Source organism: Chenopodium album, chromosome 6, assembly GCF_948465745.1.
Source record: "Chenopodium album chromosome 6, dcCheAlbu1.1, whole genome shotgun sequence".
Taxonomy (NCBI): Eukaryota; Viridiplantae; Streptophyta; class Magnoliopsida; order Caryophyllales; family Amaranthaceae; genus Chenopodium; species Chenopodium album.
The window spans coordinates 1,328,870-1,348,512 of NC_137839.1; the positions used below are offsets into that span (position 1 = coordinate 1,328,870).

Here is a 19,643-nt window from a genome sequence, read left to right on the forward strand (position 1 = left end):
AAGAATATAAGTAGCTCTTGGAGTATATTGTTTTCCACATCATCACGTATACGTTGACATATACGAAGTATATATTCTTTTAGTAACAAGCTTCAATTTATATGCAGTCATGCAGATGTTTTTTTTTTTTTTTTCAAATAATATAAAGTTTTATTTTCACATAGAAAATGTCAAACAAGTCCAATAATCACTCTAAATTAAAACTCTTAGGGGTACAATACATATAATAATCTTATTTTTAAAGTCCAAACAATTACTCAGTCACATCATCAATCACTTGCAACTCTGTAAGCATCATGCATGCAATTTTCTAAATTTGACCTCTAGGGGTAGCATGTTAAGCAGCATGTAGCAATATCAGAGACTTTGTTAGAAATTGAAACGAAAAAAAAAAAAATCCCTATGAATTAAATTAAAATCATGTTCTAAACAATTAAATACATTAATATACGCGTTTGGTATTAAGAAGGAAATGAAATTAATAAACGGAACATAGATCTAGATTAGATATGACTTAAGAAGTACTCCGTATAATATAGATAGTGCACACAATATATATGACAATATGGACTACACAATCAATTTAATCATTTATTCCGTGACAGAAGCTTGATCATCGATCTAGTTAACGATTAGTCGTTAATTAGTTAGGTTTGCTGTTTGCATGGTTGATGTTTAATTGATTTTTTCCCTATTAATCTCAATCTTTAATTTATTTTTAATAATTAATTATAATTTTTATTAATTTATTATGTCATCAATCATGATCACTAAAAAGAATTTAAATAAAACTAAGATGGGTTTAACGACCCCATTTTCCATGCTTTCCTATGACTGCTGACTTACGTGCCAAGGGGTTGATATATTTAGACCTTTTAATTTCAAAGTCAAAATAATACCATAGCTTATAACTTGTTCTAAGGGAGTCCATGCATAGTGGATGTCAATTATGGTGTACGTGTAGATTTAATTTCAAGTTATTTTATATGTTTGATTTAACTCATATTTACTGCTTAATTCCTAATTGTTAATTTGTTATTGACAACAATTGCTATATATATATATTTGCACAAAATTAAGTTAGCTATATACTGCCTTGTTTTTTTTTTTAGTTAACGTGTTTTGACTTTAGTACAATTCACACACTCTCTTTTGATCGTGTTTTGTTCTTTATACGTAGATGAGTGAGCATGATTATATTCAAACCATTCGGAATGGAGTAGATCGATTGTATACTAATCATACTACCAACTACGTACACCAAGTTTGGAAAGTATGATAGTTTCAAGATGAAGTATATGGTGATTGGCTACAAATTTTTAATAAACGTTAGTTGTTCCAATAAACATGCGAAGCACATAGCTAGAATAGCCGCCATATACCCATATTATTGAATGCTTTCCAGCCACCTTGCTAATATCAATTGTAGAAAGTTCGACTTTAGGGAATAAGGGTCCACCTTTTTATTTGTAAAATACAGAAATTAAGATCATTACTAGCAGATTTGGACCACTATTTAGTTTATTATATGTTTGATGGAGATATTTAACATTAATTGGTTTTATTAGGGTAAGGCGAAAGACTAATAAGGGATGTTTAGTTAGGAAAGGTTTAAGGCACAAAAGAGGGGTTTAGAGACAAATAGAGAAGCTAAAGTTTGCATTGACTAAACTCCTATAAACATCTAATAATTAATGTGATGAGTGTTTAATTGTTATTGGATTGAGAAAGTATTGTTTTAAGTTTTTTAAAAAATAAGGAAATTTTGTTATAATCTAACCATACTTGACAATTTTTACACAAAAAAGCTAATATTTATGAGTTAGACACTTTAAAATATGGGGATGAGATAGATAAAGTGAATTCCACCTCTAAAACAGTTTCGTTTATCTACTACGTATATTATTATTAAGACTCATTGGGGCAACATGTAACGCCGCCATGTATCACCCTTTTTTAATATGATTTGGTATAGTATCACATGTGCGCTACGTGTCATTTTATCTGTCATCAACCTTCTCTCATGACATTTACTTTCTTAACTTTTAATTCACTATAATAGTGTAATTTGCTTGAAAAACTCTTCACATGTATAACCTCTTATTATATTTCCGTTTGCATATTAATATTTTAAAATATTAACCCTTCTAAACTAATTTTGTTCAAACTTGCAAATTTATAACGATTTGAGACATCTCTAGCTCGGCCGGGCTAATAACTAGTTATGTTTTAAACCTCAAACCTTTAAGCTTTATAAATAAAATATGACTTATGCCAGAGCTTTATCAAGTGAACAAAATTTTACTTGTTTATTTAACTTTAATTAATTAATAGCAATTATTGCATGATTGATCATTTAATAGAGCAAATAATAGATTACTTGTAATAATGTTGGAGTATAATACAACATTATTGTGTAGTTTATGTGATTTGATGTATACCAAGTGTCACCGCTGGCCCATCCTGGCCGTACACTCAGAAGCCGTCATGCTTCATACCGTCATCTCAACATCACGTGCAGGCCAACACCTTTTTTTTCCTTTTTTTTTTTTTTTTTTTTTTTTTTTTGACTCACGATATGTAATAGTGAACATGGAAAAACAAAAGGAGTGGCAAGCAAAATCAATGGACTTTGAACCAAAAACCACCCAAACTTTAGTTTTGTTGCATGAAATTAACATGAAATCAGCTCATGTGAGAAGGAAAAGAAAGGAGAAAGAGAAATGTAATAATGTAACATAGCACACTTACATTAATCTTAACGCGTATTTAGCTCTAGCTCGAGCTACATAGGTTCCGAACTTTTTTTTTTTTTAATAAAAAGGAATATGCTGAATTTTTTTTTTTATTTTTTTTTTTTAGAAAACAAGGAATATGCTGATTGAACAGTAAGGAGTAGTAGACTCATTAATTGTAGGGTTAGAAGTAAACAAAATTATTAAAGTCATTAAACTATCAAAATCACTTTGTTGAAAAAAAGGAATTTTATGGAAATTTCAAGAGTCCAAAGTCTCATGCGGTGGTACGGTCATGCCCGTTGAAGCTTTAACCTCACGTGATCCTTCTTTCAAGGTGATAAAATGTAGCAAATACGTGAAATTAACAAAGTTGAAGTTATAATTTCATGACTAAAATGAAACATACGGTGATCATGTCATGTGCTCGTGTAATCTTGTTTACAAGTCATTTTAAATTCATTTTTCTAAATATGTTCTAGATTATCAAAATATTCAAGGACGATGAAGTTGTGGGAGCATATAATATTAAGAGAGTGAGTATTTTAAAAGGCAATTAAGTGTGTTTAACTCTCTCTCTATCTTAAATCTCTCAATTTAGATGAGAACACTTATATATGTTGTTTGAGAAGACAATGCTTTGACTAGGAGACCGAAATTAGTTTTACTTTATAAACGACAAATAAATATAATTTTGGTATATCCTTCATAGAGCATGCACTTTTTTTTTTTTTTTTTTTTAATCTGTGTTTAAGAAAATGAGGTATAGGTCATAATTAAAATTACTACCTTTGTTATTATTACTCTGTAAGTACAACTTTGAAAATTTTAAAATCTCACAAATAATACCCTAAAGTTGCATATGATAATTAACGGAGGTAGTATAATAAATTTATAATTCATAGCATTTCTAGAAGATAAAACACTTGTGATTTGTGTTATTATATACGAAGTACTAGATATAGATGTCATTTACAAAGAATATTGTTGAAATGCATTATTAAAACTATTTGAGCATTTCTACAAACTTGAATTTTATATAGAATGTTCTTATTTTAGTTTCTACTTTTACTAAATTCCATAATATATAACAAAAAAAAATAAATATTATTATACATTGTTGTTCTTTATTTTCATACTAGTTAAAGTCCCGTGCAATGCACGGATTTTAATAAAATTATTTAACAAACTATAACATTAACTTAACAATTATATATAAATAAAGAATTACAGCTATATTGACATTTTTTTGACAATGATGCATGTAAATTTCTAAGGCTATTGATGTGCTAGACTTTATAAATATGAAAAAAAAAAATAGGGTCTATTGATTATTTAGAACCCATGCTATATACATACCCTATCATGTCCTTATTTTGTTGACGCAGTTTGACATACAGATTGGTTTACACAAGTTTAGTTAACTTTAACTTTAGTTTTCTATATGTAAAAATCAAATTCTTAAAAATGAGTGAGTCATAGGTTTTTATTATGATATATAAGTAAGGTGAGGAAAATAATGAAACATCAAATACTCTTATAAAAAAATATTAGCATGAGATTAATATAGAAGTAAAGCTTTCCCAAATTATAATATTAGAATGAGATTATTATAGATATATTAGCATGAGAATATTGTAGAAATATTGGAGAAAATTACAAAAATTACTTAATATAAAAAATATAGACATATTCATTAGGTGAATATTATAGGCTATAAATAATTTTCATGAAGAATTGACAAAATAAAATAAAAAACACACAAAAAAAAAAAGGAAAGAAAAAATAGAGGGAAAATTTTTAACCAGTGAATGACATGTGTCATCACTGATTTCGCTTTTAGTATTAAGTTATTGAGTTATTGATTGATGGATGTCAACCATGATATAGGGCTATTCTAGTAATCTAATATTGATAATTTTACAACCAACCATTTCGTAATATTTGTTTAACACACGAAATCTGTGTTTACAAAAATGTTTAGTAAAACTATTTATGGTTGTTAGCTGTTTATTAGTGATAAAGTGGGCTAAGAGCAACTCCAATGGTTGTAGTTAGGGACTTGCTTGCAATTTTAAATTGTCCCTAACTACTAGCTTGACCATTGGAGCAAAAATATGTAATTAGCTTAGTCAAGCAAATTAGCTTTGCAAAGCTATTTTGCTTGAAAAAAACTTGCCAAAAAGAAAATGTTAAAAATCAATTAGTAATTAAGATAAATATAATAAATTGATAATTTAAATAGTAAGCTAATAGCTAGCCATTGGAGATCAAACTAGCTACAAACATAATTAGCTTGAAAGCTTATGTGGCATGACAAGCTAATTTAACAATTAGCTTGCCATTAACAAGCCAAAAACCAATAGAAAAAACTACTTCTATTAGTCTTTGACTTTTGGTGAAAAAGTCAGCTTAAAAGCCAACAAAAAAGCTAATTACTAAACATATTTTTTTTGACAATTTTGTCAAACACCCCCTAAGTAATATAAAGTACATGTTAAATAATTAAGGTCCCTATGGCTTTAACAATTTTATAGTTTAAATAAATTACACAATGATTTCTTCCAAAGTCTTGGATTAAATAAAGTAATAAGGGCGTGTTCATTTCACTTTTTTTTTTCCATTTATTTCAAGTTTATATATTCAGGGCATGTTCACTTCAGCTTAATTTCAGTTCAGCTCCAATCAGTTTATTTCAGTTCAGCTCCTAATTTTCTTCTCTTATAAAGTATTCATTTTAGCTCTATATAGTTCAGTTCAGTTCAATTCAACTCCAAATCTCCAATAAATTTATTTAAATTCAGTTCAACTCAATTCAGTAAAATATGAACATGCCCTTAATCGATAAGTTTCTCAGCACATCATTCCTAAATTGAGATTATACTTCGTATTTCACAAGTTCGCTATCTGTTCAATTGGTCTTAAAGACCTGGCTCGCAAATCAACTGGGCCAAAAAGTCTTAAACACTAAACAAAGCCCAAATTAAATAATTTCCCCCAATTTTCTCTCTCCTCCCCTGAAACAAGTAACAGCAGTCTCAACTCTCAACTCTTCCACATTCCCATTGAAATTGAAGAGAGAGAAACAGGAGAGAGAAATCCTCCATTGAAGAACCTTTAATCACCTCATTATTTCATCATGTACAGAGCTGCAGCTTCTCGTCTTAATGCCCTAAATAAGGTTAAATCTTTTTCTCCATTTATTATTATTATTTTTTTTTTCAATTTTTGTAAAAACCCTAATTTTTGGAATCAATTTGTTCTTAACATTCGTTGTTATTCAAGTTCGATTGAGTGTTTAGGTTGTTTGATTTTGTTTGATGATATTATTTATTCTGAAATTGATTTCAATTTGACGAAATATCGATTATCGCAGGTTATTTTGATGTTCATGTGTAGATCTGTTGAAATATTATTTCATCTTTTGAATCGTTTTCCGTTTGATTTTGTATCATTGGTGTCAATTTGATTTTGGTAGAAAAATATGAATTTGATCTATGTTTTCGATATGCCGCCACGGTTGGGGTTCGATTTATTGTTGATAGAATGTGCATTTAGGGTTGATATGCAATGCTATATTTGTGTTAAGAGTTGTTAATGCAATGTTTGTTGGAAATGTTTAAACTTTAATTGTGATTACCATCATTCAAATTTTGATCTTGTCATATTAATTTGAATATGCTACTCTTCTAGACTGTAATAGAAATTTCTTTACGATTTTTGGAAGAAAGGTTTTGCCTTTTAGTTGTTTGGTTTACAACTTTACAAGTAATCACTTTGTTAGTCTAAGAACAATAATGAATTTTCTTGATTTTCAAACAAAATGAGCAATATTGCCGTATCAATGTGCCTTGGTTTTTTATATGACAATTCAAATAATAGTATAACCAATTACTTATACAAGAGTAATTTCCTTTGTCATCCTTGTTTCGCTGTGCTCTTTTGTTAAAGTCGTGATCTTTACACAGTACACATGGTCTTGGATATCTTCCTACAATACAGTAGCTTGATGCATTCACGTCTTGGATCTCTTTTCGCAATACAGAAGGTTTAGTAGATGTGTACTAATAGATTGTGTATAATATCATAAAAGCTGATTGTATGATGTCAAATTATTGATTTAGGGTCGCGAAGGCAGCAGGTATTTGACAAGATATGCCAGTTCCAGTGCTGTAACTGCCAAAACAAATGCTTCTGGGGGATTGTTAAACTGGATTTTGGGAAGCAGCAAATCCCTTCCTCCACTAGACTTTCCATTGGAGGGAGTAACAGTGCCTCCACCACTGCCTGATTACGTGGAACCAGCCAAAACCAAGATAACTACTCTTCCTAATGGACTCAAAATTGCCTCTGAGGCTTCTTCTGTAAGTCTGGATTTTCTTCGCCGTAAAATACCTGAAATAGGTGTTTGGTTTGCGTTTAGTTTTTAAATGATGAATTTTTATTTTTGGAACTTCTTATGCAGAACCCTACTGCCTCAATTGGTTTGTACGTTGACTCTGGTTCAATTTACGAGACACCATTTTCATTTGGCACAACACACCTTTTAGAGCGCATGGCATTCAAAACCACCACAAATCGTAGCCACCTGCGTATTGTGCGTGAAGTAGAGGCCATAGGAGGCAATGTGAACTCCTCCGCTTCTCGAGAGCAGATGGGTTACACATTTGATGCTTTGAAGACTTATGTTCCTGAAATGGTCGAACTTCTTGTAGATTGTGTTAGGAACCCTGCTTTCTTGGATTGGGAGGTCAATGAGACGGTAATTTCTTGATCGCACGACTCTAATCTCTACCAATTTTGCGGCATTGTTGATTAAGAGCATATATGTTGAATGCTACTTTTGCAGCTTAAGAAGCTGAAGGTTGAGGTAAATGAAGCTTCCAACAACCCCCAGGCATTGCTTGTTGAGGCAATCCATTCTGCTGGTTATTCTGGTGCACTTGCACATTCTCTTATGGCCCAAGAATCAACAATGGCCAGATTAGATAGCTCTGTTCTGGAGAGATTTGTTGCTGTAAGTATAATATGCTATTTTTATGCTTTGTACTTCCATGAGTTTTACATGTCAAGCTTCCCATATAGACTTTTGTTTCTATGTTATTGTTGTCTTGATCAAATCTGCCTCTGATCAAGGTTACCCTTTGACAATGCAGGAAAATTACACAGCTCCTCGTATGGTACTTGCTGCTTCTGGGGTTGAGCATGAAGATCTGTTGTCAATTGCAGAGCCTCTTTTGTCAGACCTACCTCGTGTACCACGCCCCGAAGAGCCAAAATCTGTTTACATCGGAGGGGATTACCGTTGCCAAGCAGGATCGGGGGTTTGTAATATTAGCCTGTTGAATTTTCTCATTTGTATCCGATACTCAATGACCGATTTTAATGTTTAACTTACTATATGGTCAGATAACACATTTTGCACTGGGATTTGAACTTCCTGGTGGCTGGCAGCAAGATAAAGATGCTATGATTCTGACTGTTCTTCAGGTATAACAATAGGTTCAGTGATTTTACTTTCTCATATGTATGATTTCAATTTTACACCAGAGTTCATAGAAGAATGGCTGCGTATACATGATCTGTGCAGTCATGAGCAAGTGCCTAATTCGAGACACCGGGGTGGCCCTTTTTTTTTTTTTTTGGTAGTTATCGAAGCTATATCAAGTTTTCTGCTCTTATTCACTTTGTGCATAACTAAAGCAAAAGGTATTTGTGGTTATATGTAGATGCTTATGGGAGGTGGTGGATCCTTTTCAGCTGGTGGTCCTGGAAAAGGAATGTATTCACGATTATGTGAGTGTTTCGTGCAAGATAATAGCTATTAATTCATTTTGTTCTGAATCTGTAGAATAATGGAAAAGTATGACCTTGGAGTGTATCATTGAAAAAATAATGTACAAGTGATTGCCATTTAACGAAGAAGTATGGCTTGCTGTGTAGGCTATGGCCCCTCATAGGTTTTAAGTACTCTTCTTGTTTATCTATTTCCTGCGAATCGATTATTGTATTTATTTAATTAGATTCTTTTCTATAAATTCACATATTTTTAGTCCATGCTTACAATATGTTGAGTTTCTTGACTGTGTTTTGCTTGACTGTATATCTGAACTAATATTATTTATTTTCTAATATGCTTTCTTTGTTATGATCAGATCTGAATGTCCTAAATGAGTATCCACAAATTCAGTCTTTCTCTGCCTTTAACAGCATCTACAATAATACTGGCATATTTGGAATTCAATGTACCACTGTAAGCAGAACTTTGACTTCTAATGATCACACGTCATGTTCTGTTTCCTTTATTTGACTTTCGCTGTAAACATTTCATTCTGCACAATTCAGCATTTCAGCATTAATTTTTCGATGAAATCACTGCTTAGTTCAATCTTCGTGTATCTAAACATTTTAGCTATTTGTTTTTCTCTCTAACTTAGCATAAATTAGGAGCACCGTTAGTTCTTAAGTCCAATGTTTTATATCTTATGACTCAATGGTTGAACATATAGTAAAAATAAAGATTGCATATGTTTTAGTGAGTTACATGTTAATTATGACTTTCTCTTCTCGTACAAGTTTGCAGTGCTGCAATTTAGTGAAGTTTTTCTTTAGATCTCCAAGGCTATATGGTTTAGCAATATTATTTTCTTTAGGAAAGTACTGGGTCTAGCTGTTGCTTTTTCTAATTTTACTATTTGATGGAGGTCTTTCACTTGCACATCTTCCCAATGTCTCTCAGAGCATATGGCTTGTAAATATTTAATCAGGAATGGGAATGGATCCTGCTTTTAGGTTAATTGTATTCGTATGTGGATGCTCGTGATATAAACACATCCCTCCAACCCCAACACTCTGTGGTTCCCTTTCTTGAGGGATTCAAAATCTTTGGCACCCATCCCTTTCAATTTAATGCAACAATATAGCTCCAATGTCATTTCATGCTCTTGCATAGAATAGAAATATACCATTTTTCTTTCTGTCTTGTCTTTCACCTATCAACACCATCTTGCATCCTAGCACAATACCTCATCGGTGGTATAATCTGTACGGTCTTCATGACCAATTGCCAATCTTTTCTCTGGTATTGGATGTTAAGTTGACTTTGTTTACCTGACATCCATTCACCTTTTTTTGTCGTACCCCAATTGCCCTCAAATCTACCACCCTCTTAAATTTACTTTCCTGCCACCTTTGAACCTTGAGAAGTGGCCGTTGCTGTTTTCCAGATCTATCTTTTTCTCTTTGTTTATTTCCTTGATCAGATCTTGTGCAAAAGTGGTGAATCTTTGTGGTTGGTTGTGGTGGGTTGGCATTTGAACAAGGAAATATCACTGCCTTTACGCATCCCGTGTGCTGGGCGTAGATATTGCTGAGATGACTTAGGGCATCTAGTGGTGGAGGTGGTGGTGGTGTTGTATGATTGCAGCTTGGGTGTTGTGTATAATCCACCCTCGGGGTTTGAAATACTTTGAGTAGGGTAATAATTGGTGGGGGTTAACTGGTTGTTATTCCTGCTGGTGACTACATGTAGGAAGAGAGATGGAGCTTTTTTTATTAATCAGTAATAACTTATGAAAAAGGGCCTGATTCTTGTGACGGTGTGGAGTGTTATTGGGTAGAGGGAATGCAGATGGGTTACAGACCAATCAATCAATCAAAGCCTTAATCCCATAAGTGGGGTCGAACCAAAAGTAATTATTCGTGTAGTCATCGACAGAAATCTTCCTCCTCCATCCCTTTTGATCCAATGCCTCATCCTCATGCAAATTCATATACTTCATATCCTTCATATCCTTCCTATCTCCCTCTACCTCGTTTAACTCCTTTATGGTCCAACTTGTCCACTCTCCGTATCAGTGCACCCTTGGGTCTCCACCTTACATGCCCAAACCAATGTTGACGATTTTCCCTTAGTTTGTCTGCAATGCTTGCCATGCCTACTTTCTTGTGAATAACCTCTTTTTTTTATTCCATCTCTTAGAGTGTTCCCGCACATCCACCTTAACATGCGCATCTCCGTAACCTCCATCTTTTTAGTGTGCTCCTTAGAAGCCCGACATTCAATACCATAAAGCAACACAGGTTTCATGGCAGTCCTCTCTGCAAATAAGAACGAATGTGATCTGATGAGAAATGTTCCTTATTATAGCTCAACATATCTCATGAAACTGATATTAATTTTCAAACCTTTTGTCCCTTTCCCATCTTTTTTATTTTGTTTCACATAAGATGATCCGAACAAGCTACTTGATAAAATTGGCTTAGAAGCTGTCTTTGATGAACTATTCTTGGTATGCTGCCCATTCAGCAAAATGACATGATTTTTTTTTTCCTTGCATCTTTTCCCTCACTCCATCCGCTCCACCCGTCACCCCCTCACTCCCTCACTCCATCGGGTCGGATGGAGCTTCACCCGCATCCACCCGCTCACTCCATCCACTCCACCCGTCACCCGCAAAATCCATCACCCGCATCCGATCCATCCATCATCTGCGGGTGAAACGGGTGGATCGGATGCTTATCGGGTGATAATTATAATATCTTATTTTATTAATATATCTAAATTAAGGATGTTAATATACAACTGAGAATTATATATATTTAACAATTAAATCAAAATTTTCAGCAAAACCAAGTACTGGCCAATTAACATAAATTCATCAAGATTCAATAGTAAAAGTCCTCAAAGCATTCGCTAAACTCAACATTGAACTTACTGTTACAATCAGAAACAATCAGTTACCTCAATTGGCAAAAAATCCCAATCAAGCTATATATTGGGTTAAAAATAATGTTCAGATTTTTCTACTTGATACAAATATAACATGTATTCAAGTTAATTCAGATTTGCAAATAAATCTAGTAGTTTAAAACAAAACAGAAATTTCAACAAAGTTGGGTTTTATTAGATGATTACAGTCTTACAGATAATCTAGAAGAATAAATTGGAGAAATAAACCAGAAAATTAACTTAAATCAAATGAAATTAGAGAGGAGGTGAGAAGTGCCGCCAGTGAGAGGAGTCGCTGCTTGCCAATGAGGATGCTGCAGGTGAGGAGCAGACTCGCACATGTGAGGAATGATGTTGGCAGAGCACTAAAGGGAGAGACAGTGAGGGAGAGATGTTTCAGACACAATGGAGTTTCAGTGTGAGAGAGTGAGGGTTTGCGGGAGGCGTTCTAAGTTGTCAATGAATTTGGGTTAGGGTTTAAAAAATAGCTGGGCTTTTATATTTATTAGATTTTTTTTATTTAAAAAAATATATATATTAATCGGGTGGATGACGGATCGGATGATAAACGGATGATGGATCGAGTGACGGATGAAACGGAGCCCACCCGAATCCGACACGATTCGTCACCCGTTTCATCCGTCACCCGCACTTCATCCATTTAACGCGGAGTTTCATCCATTTATTTATATCGGGTGGATCGGGTTTTCGGATATCCATTTATGATTGCCATACCTGGCTCATCCCTTTTTGCCTTTGTTTCTCTTTTCAGAAGGTTCAAGCCCTGGGTGAATGGTGAAATATGCGTGGGTGGACCTAGAGTTGGGTACACCCAAGGATATGTTTTTGCTCATTTGACACATTTTGCCCTGATTATAATTTTAAATGAGCAAAAAAATTACCTTGGGTGCACCTACCTCTATGTGCACTCATGTGTGTAAAAGAATCTTTGGGTGAATGAGAAGTTGAGCAGGCTATAGAGTTTACTGTTTAGTCATGCTTGAACATCTTGCTGCTAATGTGCATTTTAATGGATGCATAGTTTTATACTTGTGTTGACATCGGATGATTAATGATTATGCTCGTAAGCATCAATGGATGTTGCAATTTATTAAGTGTTCTATTTTTTAGATGTGCTAGAAAAGTTATACCACAGTAAATCATGATTTTCTGATTTTAACTTTTTATGGATATACTATGGCAGTTGCATCTCATGAAATATTTAGTTAGACAAGTTGAAGCGGGTAGCTGTAAAATGTTTGTTTTTTCATTTTACACGCTTTCTTGTTTATCCTGGTTTTTAATTTAGCTATCTTTTTTTAGAGCTCTGACTTTGTAACGAATGCAATCGAGATTGCTGCTAGAGAACTCCTTGCGGTTACAATATTTGGACAAGGTTTGCTAGTAGTTTGTTTTGATTCATCTTAATATTTCTGTTGTGTATTTTGAAGTTGCGAACTGTAATATTTTTCAATCCCCTTTCGCTCTTTTCTTCAGTCTCACAGGTACAGCTCAATCGTGCTAAAGCAGCAACTAAGTCTGCTATTCTAATGAATTTGGAATCTAGAGTATGCCTTCTTTGGTTTATTTCTTTATTATATTATTTTATTTAATTAAAAAATATTCTTCCTTTTTTAGTTTCTCTTTGTCTTAATTTCTGTATGTATGTACAGATGGTTGCATCTGAAGACATTGGTAGACAGATTTTGACCTATGGAGAGAGGTAACATTTTTAAAAATGTCTGCACTATATATATATATTAATAATATTATTACTTCTGTTTATATCTGTCCTAATGACCTAGAGTTCCCCGATTTCATGTTATATTTTCCTTTTCCATAGTGCCTATTGATTTTTATCATGGCAATAGCTTTTACAATGCAGTATTTGTTTGGCTAGCAACAGCTGCAATGCTTTACATATTGTAGTAACAGAGGGTTTGGTTTGTACAAGTTCATCTGTGCAAGGGTTGATTTAATAGTTAGAGGCTTAGAGCCTGATGGAAGGGCTGTTCCACCTTTATAAATTGTGCTAAATTGATATGGAGACATTACACAGTTTTATTACCACATTTGCTGTTGTTATATGTTACTAAAAGCCCATTAAACAATAAACATGTTCATGCTTCATACTATAGATATTTTCTTATTTGCGTATAAGAACTCCATTATCTCATATATTAATACTATATGTATTTTACAACTCTTCTTTTGCCACAACAAACAAGTTTAAGGTGCTAAGATGGATTAGTCTAGTAGGATTATTAACATGTTTAATTGCGCGAGAGTGAGTTAAATGTGTAAATCGTCCTAATTGAGGTCATTTTCATCTAATTGTTTGATGTTGTTGAATGCATTGATGTAATTGGATTCCACTTTCCCTAGTTTTAGTTATTTGCTCTTAGTAGTGTTTAATTGAACCTCTCTTACCTCACAAGCTTTCCTAGTAGTCTAATTAGCATAGATTGATACACTTAGTCCTTTTGGGTTCGACCCTTTACTTACCCCTATACTCGTATTAGGGTAGTTTAGGTATTATAAATTGTTAATTTGATTAGGGTTAGTAGACTAACGACACTATCTAACCTCGATCAAATTTAGTATAAATTTTAAAACAATATTCCATACTCTTGAATGTGATGAAATTACAGATATCTTATTTGTTTATTCATGCTGTGAAACTTGAGGCAATACTTGCTAGATGATGCTTCTGTGACCTTGTTACTGTTACTATGTATGCAACTGCAACCATGGGTTTTTCTGTAGCATTGCTAACCTGTAAAGTGGGAGGAAGTGTATTGGTAATTAGGTATCGTATCATTGTATTGGCAGTGAGATTCTAGCAGACAAAGGATCAATGTAGCTGCTGCTGTCATGATGATACTTTCTCTCAAGCATTTTCTTTCCCCGCCTCCCTCCATTTCAAAATTCTCTTCCCAGCTTCGAGTCTGGGTGGTTGACCTACCCAGGACTAGATTAGTAGTTTCCTGAAAGTAGTGGCCTGTTAGGTAGCCAAATTTGGTGTTGTGTTGGTAGAAGGCATGTGGCTCAACTCGCCATTTCTACATGCTTTACTAAGTTCATGAATATGAAACAACGAACTTCATGATTGCGATTATGGAATATTTTGACAGACAGAAGGATTATTTAAACATTATGTGAGTAGATTCTGGATGTTAGCCGAGAAGCTACTATCATTTATCATATTTGTGTATGGAAGATTGTGTTTAGCTAGGCTTTCCAGCTGATATAAACTTTGTTATAATGTTACCAGGAAACCAGTAGAGCACTTTTTGAAAGCTATTGATGAAATCACTGAAAATGACATTACCTCAATCGCGCAAAAGGTCTTATCGTCTCCCCTTACAATGGCTTCACATGGAGATGGTAAGTTACTCTAAATTAATTTTGTGTCTTTTTTTTTCTTTTTCTATCCTTGCTTGGTCTTTTAAACTTATTGTAATGATTTTTTTTTTCGATTCTGTCTCTTTTGCAGTTCTTTATGTTCCAAGCTATGAAGCAGTAAGCGGTCTTTTCCATGCAAAGTAAAAGTCCAACTAAGGACCTTGGCCATCCTTCCCTTCTCTTCCATTTCCTGGATTTACTTATAGAAGCTTTTACAGGCAAGTGGTATTTTTTGAAAATAAAAGGAAATTGGAGACGATAAATTTTCGTGTCCTGCATATGCAGTTTTGAGAAGCAAAATTTCCTTGTATTTATCCTGTGCTGGCGGTGTAATGCAGCCCTAAATGAGATTTTCAACAATTGATGGTTGATGTTGTATAATTTAGATGACCTTAATATACAAAAGCTTTACATTTTTGATTCAGTTGTTTGTGCTAGCTTATAGCAAATATTTGTACCGTGTACAATCGCTAATTAGCTATGATTCAATAACCTGCTAAATTAATGCTAATAATGTGGGTTTCTTAATTCAATGACGTCCCCAGGGAAATAGATCAAAGAATGTGTTTTGGTTGATTGTGGTTCAATAACCTCCTCTCTTCTGAGTATCTCTTACACTAGTTGTTGACTATCGTTGTGATTGTGTATCGCTTTGAAAATTAAATGGTTAAAAGTATATCAATACTCAAATCTTTGGAGCTATCTCTGTACCGAATTGTTAGTGCTGATCTTTAGTATGTCATTAGAGTTGTTTAGTGATATTACTAATCACTTTGCATTTTGAGAGTGCAGTTAATCTGCGAAGTACAAGATCGCTTGTTCAATCTATTGCCATGAAAGTTTAAGCGATTGAATTTGTTCTTCATACTACAAACGCGCAAGAAGCTATTTTGCAAATTGTTGATTGATGATTGGCATAGTTTTAGATTTCGGCGATTAAGAATTTATAGAAGCTGAATTTGCTCTATTTGATACAAATCCTTAGGGTATAGAAAAATAGAAGTCAGACTACAAAAGCCGGAAAATTAAGACTAGAAGTGTAAGGGATAATTAACTAAGGAGTAATTTTTTTTTTAAGTCAAAGAATTACTTCATTTTCTCATTTTTATTACTCCATACAATGTGAATTGTGAGACTCTTTGGTACGTAAAATGAGGGGGTAGTTTTTCAGTGAAATTCATAGTTATATTTTTTTTTTTTGAAAGAAAAATTCATAGTTATATGTATGTGGTAACTGTGGAAGTTATTTGATTGGTAAATTGAATTGCAGCCATATTTAGCTTTTAAACAAACTTATTTTTTTTTTTAACCTAACTTAAAATATTTTGAATTGCAATAAGTTAGGAGAATATCTTGCTAGCTAAGGAGCAGCCAAGGACGTCAATGCTGTTGCATAACAATTTAAAATATTTTCTAAAATGATACAAGTATTAATTTTGAAATGCATGTCAAAATCACGTATCAATCAGTGTAACTAATGTTTATTTCTAGTTAATATCTCTAATTTTAATCATGTTATCCAACCCCACAAAGACATTCGTGAACTTCATTTCAAAAGCAAATCATTCTAGTGTAAATTCAAATTATTTGTTGACATCTCCAAATATGACCGTACTACGGAAATTAAGCATTACTAAATTTCAGTATAACACAAATTTTTTTAAAACTAAGTACGAGTATGAAATTTCCTAGAGGCGTACAATAAAAGCAAAAGCCAAAATAAGATGAACGTTCCAACATATTTTCCGTATTGTATCATAGTTTTGGGTGGTTTCAACCAACATACAATGACAACAAAACTTAATGAATCTAGACAAACTTCTTTTATGCCTTGAATAACTAATGATTTGGTCTAATTAGCAGATTTTGATAAGTGGACTTTCCTTATTTTCCCTAATTATTGCTTTCCAAAAGTGGAAATTATTTTGGTACATGCTCGTGGGAAAAGCCGACTATTGGTCTAATTTTCTTTTGCTTTGGTAAGATCTCCTTGTCAACGAAGAATTTTCTTGGTGATTTGATATTAATCAATGATATTAATTATGGGAACAAACATATTAACAATCCTTACTCTCCCATGGTCATGAATTTGATCACATATGTAAAGTTCGTTACATTATGAATCGTTGTGATGACGATAAGATATTTATGAAAAATTTGAATAACACGATATTATTAATCATTATTGTGTATTTGAAATCGAATAAGTTAAAAAGTTAAAGTTTGTTTAGTTTTATACATATACTAGTTGTTAATCATGCGCGTTATTGCCTTATTGATTCTAATTATAACTAGAACAGTAATGCGGTTGATAATCCAAAAATCTAACTTCTATCCAAGAGTCGCACTCTAACATATACTACCTCCAAACTTTTTTATCCTACCGGCTTTCTACTTAGTTACATTTTTTTTAATCTATTCACTTTTACTATATCTTAATCCTCTCATACCACGATTCTTAAGCATTTTCAATCACTCTAATAAGTCTATATTTAGTAAACTTCGTTCCTATTTCAACTAAAAAAAATAAAAATAAAAAAAATAAAATGTTGCTAGATGCTAAACTTTAGGATTTGGTGAAATGTATATTTCCTTTATTTTTAACCTCAACTTGAGAAGCTTTGTGGGAATCTAACCTTTTGTCGGATTTTTGAATAACTTGTAAATTTATGGATTTTGGCTTAATCACAAATCACAAAGTCACAATTATAGTAGGGTCACACGTTCCTCACGTTTACTGTTTTTATGTTTTATGATTGTCATGTCACAACTCACAACTCCAAGATTCGATCATTTCTTGACAATAAAGGAAATTACATATCATGGTACTATACTCTCGATATATATATGTTAGAAATTGGTAAAGAATATGTATTTATTTTTTGTTAGAAGTATGTGTTTATAATGATAAATTCATTTTTGCATAAGAACGGTCTAACACTTCAATTGGAAGAGTTGAAAAGACAACAATCAAAATAACTGGTGGTGTATCACTATTGAGGAGGTATATACTATTACAAAAAGATATATAGTCACGACGTAATAAACAACAAAACGATAATTGTTTGAAACTTCATCCTTTTTTTAATTGTTGCCTCGTTTTAACTAGACATGTTTGCCAAAGCACTGTACTTTGACATTATTAGTATTTTTTATTATGCTTTACTAATAACGAACTACAAAATTAAAGTATGAAAATATGTATCGAAATTAATTCCATATTAATTAAAATGTATCTACATGTATCAGTATTAAAATGTGGTTAAAATCAGTGTAGGAATTAATAGTGTAAAATGTCAATATCATGCAAATATTATAAAATAAAGTATAACATATGTGATAAATATAAAATGAAACACTTCATTAGTGATAAAACAACATAAATGTTAGTAGTACATACTAACTACTAAGAAAAAACTTTACTTTAAGTCAAATTTAAATTTGTACGGTAATTATCAATGTGTATTACTTTAATTGTAGAGAAAACAGATTAACAAAATTGAATGAATTGATCAATAAATTATGTAAAATAGTGGCAGAACAATATTTTAAAAAAAGTACTTGTCTGTTAGCTTACAAAGAAACACAATGTATGAGTAATTATTTTTTCTTCAAACTTTCCTTTTTCCACGAAAAAAATGGACCAATATTAGCATTAACATCGTGAATACGTGATTATGACATATTCTTCTTTTTCCGAAAAGGTTGCCAATTTATATGACGTTAAAACTTTAACCCCCTGACTGCAATATCTTTCTTGGGACTAGCAACCATTAGAGAGTTCACAATTCATTTTTTGTTTACTCTTTTTTTATTCCAAGGAAAACAAAAGATTGTACTTCTATAATTAAAGTTTGTATTTTTATAATTTAAAAAAATTAAACTATGAACTACGGAGTATTATTAGGGTTTGTTCTGATTTACTAAACTGAGTTAAACTGAACTGATTGGAGCTGAACTGAACCGAAATGAATTGTTTATGAGAAAAAGAAATTAGAAACTGAACTAAATTGAACTGAACTGATTAGAGCTGAGCTAAACGAAATGTTGGCTCTTTTGTTGGATATTGGCCATTAGATATTTAGATGTCATTTTAAAAATGTGCTTACACAAAACATGATGTTTTAACATGTATTTTCCCTACATAATTTCTCCAAGATAACAATGAGAATGTGATGAAATGGATAAACTGTAAAATGTAAAAACTAAGTGAAATTTATAGATTACAACACTAATTGGCTTAGGGTCATATGGACAAAGATTTTGAAAAATAGGGTTGAAGTAAAACATAATATTGAGATGGAGAATGAGAAAGTTAATTAATGATTGGTATTGAGGAAGGGAATGTTAATGAGAATTAGAATTAGAATTAGAAAGTGAATGAGAATGGAGTAATAGGAAATGAAAGTGAAAGTATTAAAGTGATAAATGAAAGTAATAAAGATACACACTAAAATTGTTAGTATTATTCTAGAAAATTTATATATCTTACACGTATAGCAGTAGTATTTTAAATAACTATTAGCGTCTTAACTCAGTTGAACAAAAACAGAGTTTATTTGTTATAAATTGCACGATTTTGCATCAATAAAAATAAATAAATAAGGGCTTGTTTGGCATCAGTTTTGGTTTTCAGTTTCCTGTTTTTTTGAAAACCAAAAACCAAAAACAGAAAACAAGAAAAAGGAGTTTTCACTTTTCTGTTGTCAGTTTTCATAATTATCATAATTTTAATAAGTTTATAATTTTTTTGATTCATTATGGGACTCATA

General features: G+C 32.3%; 1 protein-coding gene across 1 annotated transcript; it reads left to right on the forward strand.

Moving 5' to 3' along the window:
- Window positions 1-5,753: 5,753 nt before the first annotated feature.
- Window positions 5,754-15,295, forward strand: LOC145635521 (mitochondrial-processing peptidase subunit alpha-like). Its single transcript, XM_081686819.1, has 13 exons — window positions 5,754-5,916; window positions 6,860-7,099; window positions 7,201-7,497; window positions 7,585-7,752; window positions 7,892-8,059; window positions 8,145-8,225; window positions 8,465-8,531; window positions 8,891-8,988; window positions 12,790-12,862; window positions 12,964-13,034; window positions 13,140-13,189; window positions 14,741-14,853; window positions 14,963-15,295. The coding sequence occupies exons 1-13, from the start codon at window positions 5,875-5,877 to the stop codon at window positions 15,013-15,015; spliced, it is 1,521 nt and encodes a 506-aa protein (XP_081542945.1). The 5' UTR covers window positions 5,754-5,874; the 3' UTR covers window positions 15,016-15,295.
- Window positions 15,296-19,643: the final 4,348 nt, after the last annotated feature.